This window comes from Corvus hawaiiensis, chromosome 4, assembly GCF_020740725.1.
Source record: "Corvus hawaiiensis isolate bCorHaw1 chromosome 4, bCorHaw1.pri.cur, whole genome shotgun sequence".
NCBI lineage: Eukaryota > Metazoa > Chordata > Aves > Passeriformes > Corvidae > Corvus > Corvus hawaiiensis.
In genome coordinates, this window is record NC_063216.1 from 46,609,846 (window position 1) to 46,625,992 (window position 16,147).

The 16,147-nt window shown below is 38.7% G+C and overlaps 1 protein-coding gene across 3 annotated transcripts in view; it reads right to left on the reverse strand.

Annotated features, from left to right (window-relative positions):
- Positions 1-16,147, reverse strand: part of SRGAP1 (SLIT-ROBO Rho GTPase activating protein 1) — a 146,867-nt gene that overhangs the window by 55,778 nt on the left and 74,942 nt on the right. For all 3 annotated transcript variants that reach the window (XM_048300795.1, XM_048300796.1, XM_048300797.1), the window contains exons 3-4: positions 15,419-15,581; positions 7,116-7,178 (exon numbers count right to left, since the gene is read on the reverse strand). In XM_048300795.1, the coding sequence (XP_048156752.1) occupies positions 7,116-7,178; positions 15,419-15,581 (226 nt within the window). The remainder of the gene's footprint in view (positions 1-7,115; positions 7,179-15,418; positions 15,582-16,147) is intronic.

Genomic DNA, 16,147 nt, shown 5'->3' on the forward strand with positions numbered 1-16,147 from the left:
ACCTCATTAAGTCCAACAAAGGAAAGCTGCTGGACTCTGCACCTGGGATGGGGCAACCCTGGATGTATGGACAGACTGGGGAATGAGAAGCTGGAGAGCAGTGCCATGGAAAGGCACCAGGGGGCCCTGGTCAAGTGAAAGTTGAATATGAGTCAGGAGGGCCACCTGTGTCCTGGGGTGCATCAGGCACAGCATTGCCAGCCAGGAAAGAGAGAGAGGATGGGCTCACCTTGAGTACTGTGTGCAGTTTTGGGAGCCACAATACAAAAAGGATATAAAGCTATTGGAGAGTGCCCAAAGGAGGGCAACAAACATCGTGAAGGGACTTGAGGGGAAGCCATATGAGGAGCAGCCGAGGTCACTTGGTCTGTTCACCCTGGAGAAGAAGAGACTGAGGGGAGACCTCATTGCAGTCTGCAACTTCTTTGTGAGGGACAGAGGAGGGGCAGACACCGATCTCTTCTCTGTGGTGACCAGTGACAGGTCCTGAGGGACTGGCCTGAAGTTGTCAGGGGAAGTTTAAGCTGGATATTAGAAAAAGGTTCTTCACCGTGAGGGTGGTTGGGCACTGGAACAGACTCCCAAGGGAAGTGGTCACAGCATCAAGCCTAAGTTCAAGAAGCATTTGGACAACACTCTCAGGCACACGATGTCACTCTTGGGAATGGTGCTGTGCAGGGCCAGGAGCTGGACTCAATGATCCTTGTGGGTCCATTCCAACTCAGCATATTCTGTGATTCTGCGACAAATAATATCTGAGAGTTTTCTAACTGCATCTCAAAGCGCCTAAGAGGTGAAACAAGGATTCATTCTGCTTGCCAAAAGCAGTAAGCCCTGAAGTTTTTTAAACTATTTTTCTGAATGCCTAGCAGACTAGGCATAAATGTCCTTCTGCAGAGGCTGACACTTCAGCTTGCCTCCTTGTTGGAAGCAGCACTTCTTGAAGGAGTAGAAGTGTATCGGTACCTGTTCTCACCAATGTCTCCACACCGACTCCACTAGCTTCACATCACTGAGGAGTATTTCTTCCTCTCACTGCTTGCTTATAGCACATGCTACCAAATCCAGACTGTCTCACTCTACACTGATTGAAAGGCAAGTTTTGTGGGAGAACTACATGGAACTCACAGTCTTTGTGGGGAACTAAGATGTCTACTTGAAACCCATGTTCTCAAAACAAACTCTGCACAAGTTCTTGGCACAAATGGTTTCCTAAATAACTTTTAAATAAATATTATTATTCCTAAATAATAATAATAAATTTTAAAAAGAAGCCCTCTCTCTGTATTCACGGGACTGGACATCAGTCAGTCAGTCAGTCCTACCCAAGCCTCACTGGCTTAGGAATCAATACAGACTCTGTACAGAGCAGTGACCAGCCTATGCATGTGACTCCTGTCCAGTTTGTTACGTTGACAGCACTGCTTAACTCATGCACTAGTGAAATCATTATTTTGCAAGCCTCTGAGGAAAACTTTTTCATGATTTTTCAGCCTTTTTCATGATGCGTCAATGCTTTTTTAAGAGCTGATATTGCAGCAGCTGAACTTAATTTGAAAAGTGTTAGAGAGACACGTATGGAAAAATAAATGGGAACAAGCCAGGGACCAGGCTTCCAAGTATTTCAGTGCATACTTCCTCAACAAATTAGCTTAGAATTTGCATGCTAAACTGCTTATATTATTCTTTCCCTTAGCACTATGCCATCTTTTTGCCTTGGAGTTTTAAAGACTCTTAGATGTTGTCAAACATAGTAACAGGCTTTCCTAAATCCTACAAATAGACTTACTGTATGAAAAGTTCTGAGCATCGTAGGCCTCTGATCTGTGAACATGCAACAGATTCATAGATCTGTTATTCAAACTACGAATAATTTCATGAAACAAGCAATAATGCTTCTCAAATGTCCACCAAACTGTTGAACTGACAGACCATCCTGTGAGAGTATCCATCACTGAACTGACTTTAATTAGTCTCCAAAGTGCTTATTGATCAGCCATCAAGTATGCATTGACAAAAGAGAGCATGCTGAACTGCCATCATGACATTTACTGCATTTCTCCACTGTACCAAACCAGCATTGTTAAATGCATATTAGTACCTTCCTAAAATTAAATATTGAGTTTATCTCCTATTAATTTAGCAGGTTTATTTTGCTGATCCAGTGATGTAAAATATAGATTTCTGTCAGGTGACTGTATCAGACTACAAGCAGATGAAAAAGATTATGCTACCCTAACCATGTACTCTCACATTTGTAGGTGACAGACTGTTCACTTAGTAGTATAAACATCTCAATTTTTGTGCCAAAGTTTCACCATCATTCGTGAGAGCTCAGCAAATAGGCTTAAGGCAGAAGATAGTATTTATCACAGGGAAGGGCACATTTGAGTACATCCTTAGATAACTATTTTATTCAAACCCACAGTTGTTATCTAGGAAAATCCATCAACAAGACAGTAATTAGTGCTGTACTTCTGTGGGCTATAAGAAAAGAATATTCCCATAGCAAGGGACTGGCTTTCCTTTACTACATGCATACTTCTTTTCTAGAAAACTTCTCAAGCCAAGGGAAGACTGAAAGCTACAGAGTTAAAATATATTGGAATTACTGTGTTAACATGTACTTTATTTTTATAATAAAAGTGCATAATTAAGAGCTTTTTCATAGTGTTTCTCAGGAAATAGGAATTTCCTGGAACAGTAGCTCATCCCTGGTGTAATTACCATGTTTGAATTGTTATAGAATTGTTGCTGCTAAGCTGTGAGTTCTTATCAGAAGGTGGAGTCATAAGGGTTTTATTAAATTGTGTTAGTTAGTGCTCTGCACAAGAAATAAGTAAAATCTTATGCCAGTTTTACCACACCAGTGGCCTCTAGCAGTAAAGCAGGCTCAGTATGAGCTGTTGTCAGCATCCTGTTCACTCACTTTCAAGCCAAACTCTGATGTGGTTTTAGGAATTGTCATTTACTGATATTCTTATCAATACAGGATTACTGATTTCACCTTCTCAGATCTCTGACGTGCTACAGTAAACTGAACTTTTTAAAGAGAATTCAGATTCTGTGTTATTTCAGCAAAGAAAAAAAGAAAATCTGGCAGCAACCACCTTGAGAAATTAAACAGCCAAGATTTTTGAAGAGTAAGATAAATCAATGGAAGATGCAAGTGGCACAGAAACCCTTCTTTTTTAACATCCAAGTTGCTTTGGACTGCCCCTAGTTTTTCATTTTTCTGAGAGCTTTACATTTGCATTGCTTGTGAAATGTGTGATGCCAGTAGGATTAATTTGAAAAGCCACGTGGGAGACATGAAGATATACTTCTATGATGTGCATCACTTTTCTCCACCATTTGCCCTCAGTCTTATTACGGGAACAGCTCTGTATTTTCAACACACTTGTGACCTCCCTGACTTCTTTAGAGGACATTTATGAGTATGTCATGACCCCTAAATAAGTCCAGTGGAGACCTCTCTCCAATACAAGAAAAGAGTCTGCCTACCTTCTGTTCCCTATCATTCCCCATCACACAGGTACTATTGTTATATACAATATATACAGTACTTGATCTGACAAGGCAAGGTATTTTAGCTTCCCAGAGAGTGGAAGAAGAGTTTGACTGGGGAGTTTTCTCTGTTGCAAAGATGATCTATTGCAAAGTCAATAATCAGTCGTCTCTTTAAATCAACACGTAAGAAGATTTCTAAATCAGGCGGTTCACCAAAAACAACAACCCAAACATCATACAGATTTCCGTGTGACCAACTTTTTTTCCTGTAAATGCCAGGAAAAACTCCTGTGACCCTACACAACTAACTGAGCTCCCCTTTCCCCATCCCCCCCTCACTCAAAAGATACACCTCATTGTAGTTTCTATAGCTTATATTCTTATGTAAAGCACAGGACTGATTACTAGCCTGCACTGGCTGAAAGTGTAGTAAGGAGACGAGTGCAGCTGCTGGGATGGTGCAGACCTGAAAATACCAACTGGCTGGCACAGCCACAGAGAAACCAGGCATAGTTGTAAGTACTTGCCAGTCACAATTTACTGAGCTTGCAAAGATACAGAATGAAGCCTAGCTATTCAATCGTTTTTAGCTTGACGTTTTCAGTCATAATTTTAAAATCTGTGCATAGAATTGAAAATATAGAGTTTAAAAATGCATTTTTATTAGTCATAAAACATGTAGAAAACATATGTAACGTAACCTTTAAAAATCTTTACATAAAAGAGATGGAAAATTAAAAACTATGGCTTCCCTTACAAAAATTCTGATTATTCCAGCAAAATAAGCCTGCTTTGTTCACAGTTCTAAGAACATCTGAAGTTGTGGTTCACCTGCTTCTATTCTTATTTTTTCAACAATCCTGTACATGATGAATAGTTTTAATGAGGATGGCACAAGCCAAAGGCTTTAATTTACAGACCTTTCTTGTAAGATAAGGAATGATGATAAGAAATAACCAGATTATTAAACCTTCTTCATACATATTAAAAGCTCTGACACTTGCCCCTCACCCAAAGGCTTTACAGGTATTTAAATTCCAGTATGATTTCACATTTTAAGTTATACTTCATGAAGGCATCTTTCCTTTCAAAAAAACAGAACTAAGTAGTAGGGAGAGACTTCAGTATTAGTATATTGCTCACAGATTTGAAATTAATTTGCTTTTTTTTGGACACAAAGATTTATCTCACAGTACTAAGACTGAATTCTTTTTCTTTTACTTTTTCCCCTCTATAAATCATGGGGCAAACACGAAGATGACGTCTCATTTTTGTAAGTGACTGAGAAACGTAGCTGCTAGAGATTAAAACTGTTGATACTTGTTTCGATAAGGGCACTATGATCTTATTCTGCACACAGTAAATGTCACACAGAATTAAAAACCTGTGCATGAGGCTCCCAACTGTCTAGATACTGTTCTATCTTTATGTACATGAGCAGATATAATACACAGACATGGTGATGACCATTCTAAACATGCAAGCAGTGAAACAGATGCTACTCTGCACCATATTATCACTTTATTATGTGTGGGCTTTATTTAGCTAAATGTGGACATGTATAGCTGATCAAGCCCTTTGCAATCAATGAAAAGCTGGACAATGAAGTTAACAGTACAGATCACTTAATCTCAAGCAGATTCTTGCATCTGATTAAAGGGGTCTCACCTCCCCATATTAGATTTCCAGGGACTTTACCTGGAACCCAGATGGCATGCTAAGATATTTGTATCTACAATGCAGATGTGTGCAAATCAGGTGAAGTAAATTCCATCCAAAGAGACCATCTCGCAGCAGTAGCCTGACTCAAATTGTGGACAAATTCAGAATTTTTATAACATCAAAAAAATTCCCATTTAAAAAATAAATCTTAAATTCTGAGAAAGAAATTAACATGCACTGGAGGCCATAATACGGAAGTTAATACCTGATTACATCTGTAACCATCAGTGTGAAGATATAGCACTTATGTGAAGAAAAAGAGTGAAAATACCAAAGTCCAGTCCTGCAGATTTTCACTGGTACTTCAGGAAAGTGTTTCAGCACATGCTTCACTGTTTCCCAACCCTGGGAGCACAGGCACTAATCCCAAGCCTTGCCAGACACTGGAGTTATGCAACTGTTTAATTGAAACAAGACTGTATCTTCAGGGCTTATTCAGCACTGAAGTCCCACTTGTGCCATGGCTCCTGCAGTCACTGATCCCCTGCAGCTGTGTGCATTGTCTGCGGCTATCGCTACTTTGCAGAAGCTGATCCCAGAACACTTCACTGACTACAGGCCTCAGCCAAGAAGGTTTTCCAGTATCGCACTCTACAAAATCAGTGGTAGTTTCAGACAAAAAAAGCCCCAAAGAAAATCCCAAAGGAAAAAAATAAGTGGTGGTTTAGGACGGCTTTGGTTATATGTGTCCATAACAATTCAAAAGAACTCAGGGCAGTAAGACAAGACTAATTTTCTTTGGATCTCCTTTTTGCCACCTAAGTTGTTCTTGAGTTCAAATGTTCTTCAACCCGTCCACTGATGGTTGTACAATTTTCCCTAGGTCAAAAGAAAAATCATCAAGATGCACAAAAGTAATGTTTGAGTTCTGCCAGTGGAGATGTGGTCACTGATAGCTTCCTAAACTTCCTTAAGGTCACAAATGTTTCTTGATATCAATATTGTAAGGGTTTTTTATGGTCCTCCAAATCTTGAGAATGGGGAACACAGCAGTCTAGAGATTGCTGTGCAGGGTACTGGAGCATATATGTTTCAGTTCTTCCAAACAAAAAAAGAGAATTTAAATGTACAACTTCCTCAATGAGTAAGAATCAACAGGCTTTTATAAGAGGTGCATATCATCAGTTCCTCTTAATTCTACAGATGTGTTCTAAAAAAAGAGTGATTCTTGCTTTTTTTCTTTCTCACAACATACCACCTCAGAAAATAGCTGGGGAAATAGTTATCAGGTAGACATCATTTTGCAGTAACAAGTTGTGTGAATGAGTTTCAAACAAGAAAATGGGTTCAGACCTAAGTTTGCTCAGATTTTCCTACGCATTAGTAGGAGCTTGCCAGAATGTTCACAGTGTTTTTTTCTTGACCTCTCTAAATGGTTTGGAAAGCCTACAAAACCCTCTGTTTTTCTTTTCATTATTTACTTATCCCAGTCAGGGATGGGGGAGGGCACATAAGTAACATTTAGACAGCACAGCACTGATCCTGCAAACACCTATGGATTTTTTACTGAGTGTAGTGGACTACACAGGTAACCAAGCAGATGGCAGCATGGACAAAAACAAGGCAGAAAAGAAAGAAGCTTTGCTCTGGTAAGCTCTGAGTAGAAATGTCTCATTAATAAACAACAAAACTCATCATAAACTGGCTTAGCAGAGTCAGAGGGGAAAAAACTGTTGAAAGCAAAGAGTAATCCTGAAAGCATTAGCATATGTATTTTAAACAAGTGAATACTCTTTTCAAAAATATAGCTTAGGCTTGTGTAAAAGACAAAAATAAGTATCTCCACTGGGGGTAACTTAGTTGATGAAAGTCCACTTAAAGCTTACAGAAGTAGTCTGATATGGAATTTGTATAAGATAAGCTAAGTAAGTAACTATACTTACTGTGTAAAGCTCGTTAAGTACTTTCATTAAGTCTTCGTGAAGCTGAAATGAAATCTCTTTACTCTGTAATTAAAAAAAAAAAATCATTAGGAAAGGGCATGTAAAAGCTGCAGCATACATTTGTTTCTCGATATTTATACTCACTGTTCATCCTAGACAGTGAATGCAATGTTGCTCACAAAAACCATTCTGAATTACAGTGCACTAAAAACAGTGATTCAGGGATGCAGAGGCAGACAGACAATATCTGGACAGAGGACTTCTACACGGAAACCCAGAAGTAATTTGAGATATTTTTCCCATAAAGCATCAGGAAATTAGGTGCCAATAGAAAGCGTAAAGTTCAAGATTATTGTTTTTAATAGAACAAACTGTGTACTATTTTATAACTGCTAGGATATACACAAAAACTAAACCATGCAGAATGTGATATTCTAGAGGGACATCCTGCTGAATTTTACATCTAGCATAGTCTTTGTTTCTCAGCACATGCAACTATCTAAATATTTATGCAAGAAGTAATTGTGGCTCCTCTTTGAAACAGATACCCAACTGCATAGTATTCCACAGCGTGGGCTGCTAAACCAACTTTGTTTAGCTTTTCTGGACTGTGACTTTACTTTCACTCTGACCCAGAAAAAAAGAAACGCTTAGCAATAGTTATTATCAAAGCAAATATGTCAAAACAAGAGTATTTAATTGGAGTCTCATTGAAATATATTCCTTTGTTAGTTTTCCACAGCATTTCAAACTGATGAAAATGGTGGCAACTGTGCAAGAGTTGAAGGCATTCATATCACAGCCTTTGGAAAACAGCTACAGAATAGAGCTACAGGACTTGGCAAACAGCCTGGCTACATTTCTTCTGTGATGCTCAGCATTCTAACATCCATGCTGGAAATGTCAGATTTTTTTTTCTGTGAATAAATTGATCATTAGTCTGGCTTCTAAAAACTCCATCTCCATGATAGATAATGGCCTTTAGCTATGAGAAGTACTTTGTATTTGTACAGAAGCCAAAGGAAAATCCTCAGGGACACATCTCCGAAGCTGCTAACACATATTTGGCCATCACTAGAACACCTGCAGGAATAATGGTTTCTGAATGAGAATTTCCAGCACAATGTCCACGTATGAGGAGAAACCACACCACACATCCCACCCACTGTGTCTTCCAGAAAGATGAAACAGATACATACAGTAGCTTGAACAGAAAATTTGGGGTTTTTTTCCTCCTGCTCCTACTATCCTACTTTAACTCTGGGCAGTATTTTAAGGCACCCATCATATCACTTACCAATATTCACTCTGATCCTTATATTCAAGATGATTTTTCACTGACAAGAAGCCAGAAATAGAATTTAGAAAACACTTTGGTGAAATTGTTGTATTCCTAAGAGCATTAGCTGTAGTAGCTAAGGCACAGTAAGACAGCTGCTCTGAAGCTGAGGTACACAGAATTACTATGAAACTTTCCTTATTGCTTATACTTTTCAAAGTCTGGTATTTTCACGAGGTATGCATTAGTTCTGAAGTATCTAGAACACAAGGCTTACTACTTCAATTTCTTTGCAAATATCAGATTATTTTCATCTAATAAGAAGGACAAAATTTCCTATATGTAACAGTACAAAGTGCTTATGAAGATTTGGAAAAGGACTGCAGATTCGCAAGCTGCTGTAGGGAAATGCCGTAAAATCTTTAGCAAAAATTCTGAATTGCTTTTCATTGCTTTACACTGGCACCCTGCCTTTAAAAGTCAGCAGTGCAGCTCTAACACAGCTTACACACCTCCTTAAAGCTCCAAGTGGAGGCCACCTGTTTATTCTTGGATAGCTGCTTCTGTAGTGCTGAATATAAGTGGTTTTTAAAATTACTTTAGCAGAAAGAAGGGCAAAACATACAAATAAGATGTTTGACATTAAGATGAAAGCATATACATGTGGGAGGAAACTCTAGATAAACTCCAGATTCAAGCAATTTATCCCTTTCAACTGTTGCTCACAGCCATCTCAAGACTGCTGAGAAGTCAATCCCTTAATACAGCAACAGCAATCCTAAGGCAGGATGCTTTAACCTGGTAGTGCAAAAGTTTGTTTGAGAAGGTGAGACAGAAAACCCCAAACCAATTTTCTCTTTAACCGTTGAGATTTTGCTGCAAGCAAGGCACATTGAAGGATGCACCCTTCTTTTCTGCTCTTAATGCAGTCCCACCTTAATGCAAATAGACACCAGATGAGCTGAGGATTTGGTGAATGATCACTATTTAGTAGGAGCCATTTCTTCTCTTTGCTCCTTTTGAGCTCTGTCCAGCACTGAAACACAAGCAGTCCAGCCCTCAGGATTTACTGGCTAACATGCAAACATGATCTTTTCCAGGGCATCAATTTTTTTTCTTTTCCAGTGATCCACTCTTTTCCAGTGATCAATGGTAACTTTGAAAGCAAATGGAAGAGAAAGAGGAAGATGCTTTTGTAAAAGGACAATAAGCTTTAAAATTGAAAGCAAAAAGAGAAGGAGGCAGGTGATCAGCAAAAAGAGCAAAAAATTGGGAAGTGACAACCTAGCAATGCCACACAATCACAAAGGAGTTATTTTCCACCACTTCATCTGTGGACTCCAACTCACAGAGGGTGCCTGTAGTGATGGATAACATTTCAATTGATGCACCTTTCTGATGAAAGATTTTGTAGGAATTATCCAAAAAAATCAAGCATATATTTGGGTAAACTTAGCAGTATAAAAGGGACTCCTTTTTCAAGAACTGATATATTTTACATTAGCATGTAAGATCAAGAAATACTGACGTGAGTGGCAAGCAATACAGCTTTTGGTGTGTAATATATGGCACGTCAGAGCACTAGTTAAGAAGTGCATTTATTTTTCAGTGGTTAATTGCTTTCCTCTTTCTTATTTATGCTACCTATTCCCTACAGTAGAGTTCAGCATGTGTGAATGGTGTGCTCCTCTAGGAGCCCATTCTCAGGGTGCCCAGACAACAGAATGTAAGATGCAGCACACATTTTCCTGGAGCTGAGTTGATAGCTCTAATCAGGCTATTAAAATCTGACAAACAATCACTGTTTATTAGGTGCTTATTTATTCACTGTGTCCCTGAGAAATGCACTAGTACCTACCAACCAAGAGAACAAAGAATATAATAAAAATGTTACAGCATATGCAAATTCCTGCTAAAAATATTATACATGTTACTAATCTGGTTCAAGGCATTAAGAGACAGTAGAGTATTTTTTTCATCTGACAGCAGGATAGATCATACCCGTGCAACAGACAAGTAAATGTACCTGAACCGTCCTTTCAGTATGTGCTCAGCTTTCAACACATCAGTGGTCCTTAATGTTATCAAGATTTGTATTTCTGGATTAAAGTCTGAGAAACTTGAAATTTTATTCCGCATTAATATATTTTCATTGAAGTCTGTTAAAATTTTTCCATCCCTTTCAGTTAGAGCATAATTTGGCACTCCAGCTTTACTCTTGTTTATTTTAACTGAAATTTAAGAGTCAGTCCAGTTCTTCCTGGAACTCTTTAGTGCCTGTATTTAGCATACAAAATGCTACTCAGTTACATAATTTAAGGAAAATATTCTGTGACTATTGCGTTTAAATGAGTCCCTGTGGGAAGTGAAGAGCAAACCCTTCTTTTAAGGAGGTTTCATGAGCTGCAGTGATCCTAACATAACCAACTCAGCAAAATTTTGTCCCAGACTTGACAGTCTATAGCAACAAACAGCTTTGCTATAATTTTAAACTTTTAAATGTTTAAGGAAATGATGCAAAAAATCTATGTGCCACAATCTGTATAAAATCAAATAGATTCAGTAGGTAGTCAATATTCCTCGTTAAAAGCCAGATTATGGAACTAAAATATTTATTGTGCTTGGTTTCTCCAGCATCTTTTACTGTAAACATTGGATGATGTGTTCATCTTGGCTTATGTAGATTTCTGTCCAAGGAAAATACATGTTTATAAATTATAAATATACAAATCTGCTTAAGGATTTTGTGGGTATGTGTTTATACAGTTGATTATTACTGCTGTGGTAACCAGAATCACTGCATGAAATATTCTGCATAATACTTTTCCCTTCTGCTTGACATTTCTCCTTATTACTTTATTCTTTAATTGTCCCCAGGAGGCCAGCTACCCCATCTGCCTGAAGAAACGTGAAAGCATGCAAGGTTTGAACTCTGCTACTTTATTTTTGTAATTTTATGTGCAGCACGAAGGCCAGGCATCAACAGCAATCTTACTGCTTTCATATGCCAGGAACTACAAAGAAGAGATTAGGTGCCTAGCTGAAAGTATGAGGCCTGACATAATGTCTTCCAATAAATACTACAAAATCTCTGTACTAGATCCTATCTTTGTCCTGGATTTAGTACATTTAAACAGATGCCAGTTCCTGACCCCTGGAAAAAAAGAATGACAAATAGCTCCTGGGAGAACAAAATCAATGAATATCTACATGGTAAGGAGGCCAGACCAGACAGCAAAGCCATGTACAATCAGGTACCTGAATATACCACATCCTGTCCCATCAGACCATGTAGGGTATACCCAGTAGGAATCATTTCCCCAGAACAATCCAAATGTCCAGATGCACACAAAAGGAAAAACCAGAGTGATGAAGAACAGAGAGCGAGACAAGGACAAGGTACAAAGACTAAGGAGCACAGATACCCTTACCACTACATTTTACCAGATCATCATTGGCTATTGCACACACCTTTTACAGAAGGAGTAGTAAAAGGGGTTGCTACAAACTTATGGCTTATGCTATATCCCACATAGGAGAGGGAACAAAATAATACTCTAGTGGTAAGCATGGCTGGGAAATGAGGAAATTATTTGATCTTTTCTTTACTACAATTCAAGCTGGAGTCAATCTTAAGATATGAATTCAAACCGTACTCCTCTAGAAAATGTTGGGCTCACTTCACAGAAAATTCATTAGAGAACCAACATGCCCACCAGCAAGATGGAAAAAGTCAATAATGTCTACCATTGAGAAGCAGAAAGGGAAGTCCCATCCTCTTGGGAGAAGAAAGGGGGAGAAAAAAAGAGGGAGTAGAAAGAGTCAAGAAGTTTAGAGTGATTACGAGTTTGCTGTTGTCTCCCCTTATCTTGCTTCTGGGCAATGAGGCAATCCACTCTGAGACATTTTTCCTTTCTGTGGCAGCAGGACTGGGGTTTCAGAGCAGCACAATGAAGATCTGTTCTGATCAGGGACTTGGTGTATGTACTTACTCTCCCGACTTGGAAATGGAGTAAAACACCTTGCTGCCGCAAGACTGATGGAGAATTAAAACAAGGCAAAAAGTAGTGATGCATAATACCATTAGATTAATAAGCTGTAAGATATATAACTAAAAGATCTAATCACTGAATATAGAGAAGCTTGACTAACTGGTATTTGTAAGTTACAGAATCACAGAATTTTAGAAATTAAATGCCCTTGTGTGTAATGCTGTGAGAGCCAACAGAGTACAGGTATTTCCTGCTCTTGGCCATGGATTGCAGTAAGACACTAAGTATGCATTTGTTAGTCTATTTTTAAAATCTTCACATTACTGCTTTTCTTGATATTTATATTTATTACTTATAAGAGTGAGAGAGAGCACATATTTCACAGAACAGTATGATCAGATTCCAATGCAGAAGTATCTGCAGGAAATGGTTTGTCTCTACTTTAATTCAAAATCTATGAACAGTGAACAAATTCCATATGCTTTCACAGGGGATATGACACCTATTGAGACTGATTATATTTTCTCTGACAATATTTTATTCTAAATACAGTTTTTTTGAAAGTAATCTGAAGAATCACAGAAATGGACAAAAAAATGCTTAAATACTCTATCTGATGTTCAAAAATCTCCAACAAAATCAATGTAATTTTCTTTAGAGAGAGAATACTATTTTGATGGAGGATGCTGTTTGCTGTCACCTTTCTCACTCTAAGTGCACCTTCTCTTTGCCCCTGTGATCTCTTTCCTGCAAAGAGAACTGTACCACAGGACATGTGTTTTGAATCAGATCTTTTTGTGGCCCAGTAAACATCCATTATGCAGTTCTGTGAGTACCTTAAGTTAGACTGCTCATTCACATCTGACACAAATTACCACAGGATCATGGAAGGGTTTGGGCTGGAAGAGCTTCATCATCAGTTCTGCAACTGGGAACTAACAGCAAATAAATCACCAGTACTCTGCAGTAAGCACCACAGCAAGAACTGTGCACACTGGGGCTCAGTGGAAACCTTCTGCAACAAGTACTGAGCCTGACAGACTGTCTTAAAAATGTGTGCTCAGACTTGATACTGGTGAACAAACCACATTCAGTCCACATGCCCATGAAGTTCACTTAGACCATGCTGAGATGCTGCATGTCCTCCTGCCACCCTTCCCCTCACATTATGGGACTGGCTCAGATCCCTGCACATAGCCTTTGCTAAGCTCACTCTGCCCATGCTCCACCTCAGCTAACAGCTGTCTGACAACATTCTCAGGCTGAGTGTCAGATGGAAAACCCTGATGAAAGGTAGGAAAGGGCTGCTGAGTATCTGGGTTCTACTAATGTGAGCTTCAGGTTATGCACGGCAGGACTACCTCAAGTTTCTTTTCTTTCCCCTTTAGAAAATCCAAGTTAGGAATAAAAAAGCAAGAGAAGCTGCTTGCTCTTCTTCAAGAAGCTATGCTAGAAAGAGAAAATCTCAAATGTTGCACCTGCATGGGCACAAGACAGAGGACAGAGACAATGGAGGACAGATGGGACAATACACCTCCTGTTAATACACTGAAAATATCCATGTATTTTCCTCCTTTCGAGAGAGAAGTTGCAGCAATCTCCATTAATAAATTATGAGTGAATATAAAGGGACACACACTTCACGGAAAACTCTTAACTATATACCATTGTACAGTCCTTCTGGACAGAAGGGAAGGAAAAGCAAAATTTCTAGTGCCAAAGAACTGAACCATGCTGAAAGCAAACAGGCTTGTCTAATAACGCACACCTAGTGAAGAAGATACCTCTGAGGTAAGACATAAACAACTGGAAAGCTATTCCAGATTCAATACCAAAAGAAATTTCTTACTGGTTTGCAACTCTGAGATATCCCCACATAGACAGTACTGCAGCCTGTTCAAATCACTTTTCTCATTATTGGTTCAACTTCATAAATCTTCCATATTACTAAATTAAGTGCTTAGTGAATTAGTTTTACATATCAGACCTATTATATGAACAAGCCATTACTGATTGAGAAACTATAAACTTCAACTCTGTCTCTGTTACAGGTTTTAATGCATACCAGGAAGTTTGATTTAAGTTTTTACTTTTATTTCCTTCAAGTACAACCTGTGTGCTCCCTAAATGATTCTTCTCCCCACCCCAGTGCTATCTAGAATTATGGTGGGGTATATGTGAAACCAGTTCCCTATTTTGAAAACACTACCTCAGGTACCCTTGCTAACATTTCGTCACATAGTTTACATCTTTTAATCTTTACTCTTCTTGAGCTCTTTTGTATGCTGATTGTCTACCAGCATCTCACTGTGACTAACAAATATGCATTTATAATCTATTTGCCTTTTGGAACATTTTAACAACAATGACTGCAAACACATTATGTAGGTCTTGAGCTAAGGTTACCTAGAGTCCTTGCTTAGCACATGATGGATTTACACATTGCATGCGTTATGAAAAAACGTAACAGTCATGGACTAGGAGAAGCATGTACAGAGACAACACTCACAGGATGTAATAGAAATACTTATGTTACCAGAAGCATATGTTCATATTTAATATTAGAAAGGAAACACTTTTAGGAGAACTGCAGCATAAGCTACCAACTTTTTGTCAAGGAACTACAAAGTAAACTCTTGCTTTGTCTTCAATCTGTTTCATTCACAATGAAATTCTTTTTTACAAATAATTCATTAATACAGCTTTACTATTTCAAGAGTCCTAAGCGAAAACTGTTTCCTTTCTGCATGGGCGGACAAGTGTGCTGTTTAGAGAAGGACAGGCTTTTCCCCCTGCTTTTTTTGGATATTTGTGAGTCAGCTCTTCAGGTTACCAGCATATACGGCAGGGTCCCAAGCATTTCAGCACTAAGTATTTGCTTCAAGAGAAAAGTCATGAAGAATTTATATGTATGCTAAAACAGATTTTATGCTGTGTGTGCCGAATCTTCTCCTCAAATGCTATCTATTAGGACACTTGCCTCCCTCATGCATCTTACAAGCCTGGATGGAGGACTGCAGGAGAGGCATTACCTTCTTGAACATTCTGGTGGAGTCTTCACTTATCTGCATGAATCGCATGATCACGTTGTTCAGGTAGATATCACTCAGTGTTGCATGGTCTTTGCTTTCTCTTCTCACTTGGTTTAGGAGTAAGTACCAGCAATTCACTGGCGACAAGAGGTTCTGGTCTTTCCTAAGGAAGGAGATACACACATGTATAATGTACAGAAATGAAAAAGTTATGTTATTAACTGAAACACCTCACTGACATTTACAGTCATAACTTGTTACATAAAAATAGCTGCTTCTGAACAGTCAGTACCCATTCTTGGAATAACCCAGGTTAGGCAAGCCTCAGATGGCTTTTAAGACACATTCAAGTTTCATGAGGCATGGAAATACTCTGCAAGCCACCTCGAAGTATAAAAATATCTTGCCACAAAGCTCAGAAATGGAGTACACGTAAATATTCCAAATCAACAAAGGCCACTCCTGGAAGAGTGACAGTAATTAATTTTTGACATTAGAAATAAATGAGCACTGGAAGCACAACCCAAATCCTTCATGAGCAAAATTGCAGGAGTAGCAGTTTCACTGCATTGGATTTGTCTAACTGATGAAGTAGAAGAAAATGTCTCAAGCATCCATATTCTGTGAGCAGTGCTCATAAATTCACAGCAGTCATAAATATACTGCTACTGCTAGTCCTAGATGTGTCAATTACAAGACAAACAGCAGGACTGGACTTTTTCCAGTGAT